Source organism: Limulus polyphemus, unplaced genomic scaffold (assembly GCF_000517525.1).
Source record: "Limulus polyphemus unplaced genomic scaffold, Limulus_polyphemus-2.1.2 Scaffold8794, whole genome shotgun sequence".
Classification (NCBI taxonomy): Eukaryota; Metazoa; Arthropoda; class Merostomata; order Xiphosura; family Limulidae; genus Limulus; species Limulus polyphemus.
Window position 1 is genome coordinate 3,826 of NW_013674404.1, and position 4,597 is coordinate 8,422.

At 33.7% G+C, this 4,597-nt stretch overlaps 1 protein-coding gene across 3 annotated transcripts in view; it reads right to left on the minus strand.

The window, feature by feature from the left end:
- Nucleotides 1-612: 612 nt before the first annotated feature.
- LOC106475553 (hepatocyte nuclear factor 4-gamma-like) overlaps nt 613-4,597 on the minus strand; it is a 12,520-nt gene continuing 8,535 nt past the window's right edge. The window contains exons 5-7 of one of the 3 annotated variants that reach the window (XM_022379641.1): nt 3,139-3,375; nt 2,215-2,322; nt 613-1,562 (exon numbers count right to left, since the gene is read on the minus strand). In XM_022379641.1, the coding sequence (XP_022235349.1) occupies nt 1,327-1,562; nt 2,215-2,322; nt 3,139-3,375 (581 nt within the window). In that variant the 3' untranslated portion in view covers nt 613-1,326. Of the gene's footprint in view, nt 1,563-2,214; nt 2,323-3,108; nt 3,376-4,597 lie in introns of all 3 variants that reach the window. The other 2 variants (XM_022379643.1, XM_022379642.1) reach the window with 2 other exon arrangements.

The window sequence follows — 4,597 nt, forward strand, 5'->3', positions numbered from 1 at the left end:
ACTTTGTTTAACATGTCAGGAAACAAATCCATTATTTTGTGTATATATTTCTATCACTAAACGACGTAGGGTGTGTTTAAACTGGTTCAAATAATGGACTATTTTTTTATGATGTAAGTATTTTAAGGACAAGTGTAGTAGCACTAAAAACACTTTTAACAACCCTCTGTCTCAAGAAATTCTGATTTCTTTATTAAACTAACAATATAGAAGTAATAACAGTGTATTTAATTAGCTAAACTAATTACCATGTTGAAGTTTATTTTTAAGTAGACAGCTTGTTCTGATGTGAAGTTAATATATAAATGGCTGTAACCTTGTTCTTTAGAAATGCATGTAACGCGCTTATATATTTCAAGATATTAGTCATTAATAGGCCTGTGTATAACTTTTACTAATAGCCTGCTTGATATGTTACAATGAATTCATGCACTGGCAATTATATAAACAGATTTAACAACCACGTTTAACAGTGTTACATTAGTATTACTCGTCCCTGATGTGCATGGGAACGTGTTGTGGTTTCAATCACTTATTACTAAATTCATTTCTACAGTTCTTTTAACCCTTTATCACGGCTGCTTTAAACGTGCTCAGAATTTTTGAAAGCCATACACTGTATACAACACAAACACACTCTCATTCAACTGCCAGAGGTGGACCATACCCTAAAATCAACCCAGTAATTTACTTGGAGATACTAGAATCATTGTTTCCAACACTGTTAACACTATGTTTAATATTTGCTGGATACTGGCACGTGGCTGGTTTACCAACAACCTAATAAATGAAAATCTTTTCCTAATTCTTACAGTTTCACGAAGTACTTTATGCCAAGGATTCTTCTATTATACGAACTGGGTTTTTCTTACTAACCTAAGATATACACCTGTTTCAATAACTGCCAGCAGTTGAACTTAACTATCCACATCACAGCTTTGAATGCCAGATGAGGCATCAGACTGTAGCTGCTGTGACATCTTATTGTAACTGCTGCACAACAGCCAGTTTCTGGTAACATCCAAATGTTCCCAAGCATTAAAGATTACTCTGTAGCATTTGCTAAAAGAAAAATGCTAAGTGTGGCACTACGTTAAAACTTTTCTGTTTCCACACTTGTGAAAAACATAAAAATAACTCTCCAGTATACGACCTTGTCTTTCCCATTAATTACATCACTCTGAATCCATAACGATTTCAACAACTATGGTAAGTCCCTATCTATGAGGGCCGTCTTCTGCTAACTAATGATCACTGGACATTACACCGATGAACGATGCAGCTTTAACTACATGTTGTTCATCTTTTGTCCACTCGGCGATGAGGCTAGTAGGCTGGGTCAGAGTCAATCATTTCCCTCTTTAAGGGCTGGCTGCCGAGTGACTGGACTTTATAAGTATCCGGAGGTGACGGGATAGGAGTGTCAGGATGACCATTGGAGAGGTGATCACTGTGGCCGTTGTTCACGTGTGCAATGGGATGTTGCAGTACTGAATGGTGTAGAGAGGTTGACTGTAGAAGAGGGCCTGATGGAGGTGGGCCCATGGGAGGTCCTTGTTCACCTACATAATTAGGAGCATATCATATGCTTAGGAACTTGAATTTGTAAATTTAAGAAATATTCATAAACATATTTTATATCCAGAGATTGTAAATTGTTTTCAATATGAATCGGAACAATAACCTAGTACATTCAACATCTTTAAAAGTTCATTTAACTTTAACAACCCAAACTACTGGCTACAAGCATGCCATCTAGTGACCTTTTAAACATACAACTAGTTGTTATCTGTCTCACTTTTACTAGGATTCTTACAAAACATCGTACTGGATGTAACAAAAGTGTCATGCTCCAAGTGATGCCGAGTGCTGTCTGACATCAGTCTTCTGTACTTATTAAACAATAACATATGGAACTTTTGTGGATCCGAGAAGCCCGATACTGGTTGAATGGTTTGTTTTCACACGTGGAGCACATCTGTTGTTACACACAGCACATAAGTGGAATGATTGAAAACCAATAAAAAGTGTAGGCTATGATTAAATGTTCAAACATCTTGTAAATTTAAGGGATGACTCGCATATTTTACTTGAGAAATAGAAACATGAATTTTGTTAATTTTTCAGAAATCACGGTGCAGAATTGAGAATTTTTTTATGTCTTTTAAGTAAAAAAAAAAATCAAAAGTTTTCTTTAAAAATGTAAACTCTTACCACTAGATGGCACACTTGCAGTAAACTCTGGAAGTCTATTTAATGCCCTAACTGTGTAAGGATAGGGGGCAAATGTTGACATCATGGGGTTTTCTGGGGAGAACGAGTCTGTAAAGCAAAATAAAAATAATTATGAAAATATCAAAGGTTTTCTTCAGAACCTTTGCTGTTACAATCTCATAAATATTGTTTTTCAGATCTTTGGCTGTGTAGGAAAAAAAAAAATGGTTTTGTAAAGCCCAAAATTTAATCTCAAACAGTTAGACTATTTTAATAATTTGACGGATGTTTCACATTATTACAAATAAAACAACAGACAAGTCAACGAACAGTAATTCTGTTTCTAAAGTGGTTTAGAAGTTAACACTCATAACAAATGTAAGGTTGAGATTATGTAAGTCACCCCGTATTGCTTATTGAGTTCAACAACATTTTGGACTTGATGCCGAGATCTTTCAATAACAGTTGAAGATATCACCTGTATTTTTAATTATTCTTCAAACTTACTAAATTAAAAAAACAATCTGCACAAGTTTGGCTTTTTCTATAACGTGTGTTTTAAGTATCATCAGCACTTAGTTTTTCTAAAGTTTATTTTAAATTTACAAATTGCAGCAAAAGCAAAATAACTCATCTGCTTTGATTTGAAACTACTGTTATTGATGATGATAAAATGGAGACAAGTGTTATTAGTCTAATATTTAAAAAATACAGACTAAATATATCAAAAAGAATGTATTTTAATTCTGTAAATAATAACCAAAACAAACATAAGATAATGTTCATTTTTTCTCAACTACACAGAATTTATGATATTTGAAACATAGACAAACAAAAAGAGGGGGGGGGGGTGATTCTATAGAACAACTACAGCAAAACCTGTGTTACCCGTACCAGAAGAATATATCATCTGGGGTGTCATACCTCCTAACAACATTTCCTGCAGAAGATTGTCAATTTTAGCCATTCCCAAAATCTTTGCAATTTGAATTTGTTCAATCATCTGCCACGTGATACTTTGGAGTGGAGGGAGTGTCAACAGGATCTCCCCAAAGCGCCCTCTAGAATCATACTGTCTGTCATTTATATAGTCTTCTAAGCTGGTCTGAACTTGGTAGCGAAGCAATTTGATTCTCTGAACATCACTCAGACCTTTAGCATCTGTTGGATGGGGAGTGACCAAGATATTAAAAACAATGAAGAATTTTTCATGCTTGTTAACAAATACAGAATATTTGAAAATTCAGCAACATTAAAAAAAAAAGTCTAAAAACCAACTGTTCATAAAATAAAAACTTGATATTACACAGGCACATATATTAGAAATACGTTCAAAATCAAAACATTTGTAAAAGGGATGAAAAAAAAACACTTAAAAAAAAAGACTGATTGAGCCAAAATATTAACCAATTTTTAAATTCTTACAGAATTGTTAACCATTCTTCTAATTGATATTTGATTTACGCACGTTTAGTGAAGTTTTCAAACTATTGCGTTTAGTAAAGTTTTCAAACTATTGCGTTTAGTGAAGTTTTCAAACTATTGCGTTTAGTGAAGTTTTCAAACTATTGTGTTTAGTGAAGTTTTCAAACTATTGCGTTTAGTGAAGTTTTCAAACTATTGTGTTTAGTGAAGTTTTCAAACTATTGCGTTTAGTAAAGTTTTCAAACTATTGCCACTGGAATCACAAGTAAATGAAAAGTTATTTCTGTTTAACAGTGAATATTTACTTTAAAAATGACAAAAGACTGTGGCAGTTATTAAAAACTGCACATAAGTGAATATTTATTAAATATTAGAAAGAACTGTTTTAAAAATCCACACAAGTTTTTTATCGGTTGTACACAATGTTTTACCCGGTATTATCAGGTAGGATACGCTAACCTGGTGAATAAAATGTAAGTTTTACTATATATAGCCAATAAAAACTTGTGTGAGTGAATATTTAATTACTTTAAAAATTTTACAATAATCTTTGAAAGCCAGTATAAACCTTAATTGATGAAAGTACTGTGTATATTATGGTAATACACAAAGTTTCGTGATATAGTGAAATAGATAAATCTGGCATTTAAAGAAAGCTTAAATTAACATTCGAGGGACAACAAGGGGCCTCTTGACACATCGTGGCTGTCCCATTCATTTCATCACACCAATGTGCCTATATCCAACCCTGACTTTTTAAGTATTCATCAAGCCTACTCTTGAACTGTTGCATTACCACATCTGAAGACAAGCTATTCCTAAGGCTAACTAACCAGCCTGTTGCATTACCACATCTGAAGACAAGCTATTCCTAAGGCTAACTAACCAGCCTGTTGCATTACCACATCTGAAGACAAGCTATTCCTAAGTCTAACTAACCAGCCTGTTGCATTACCAC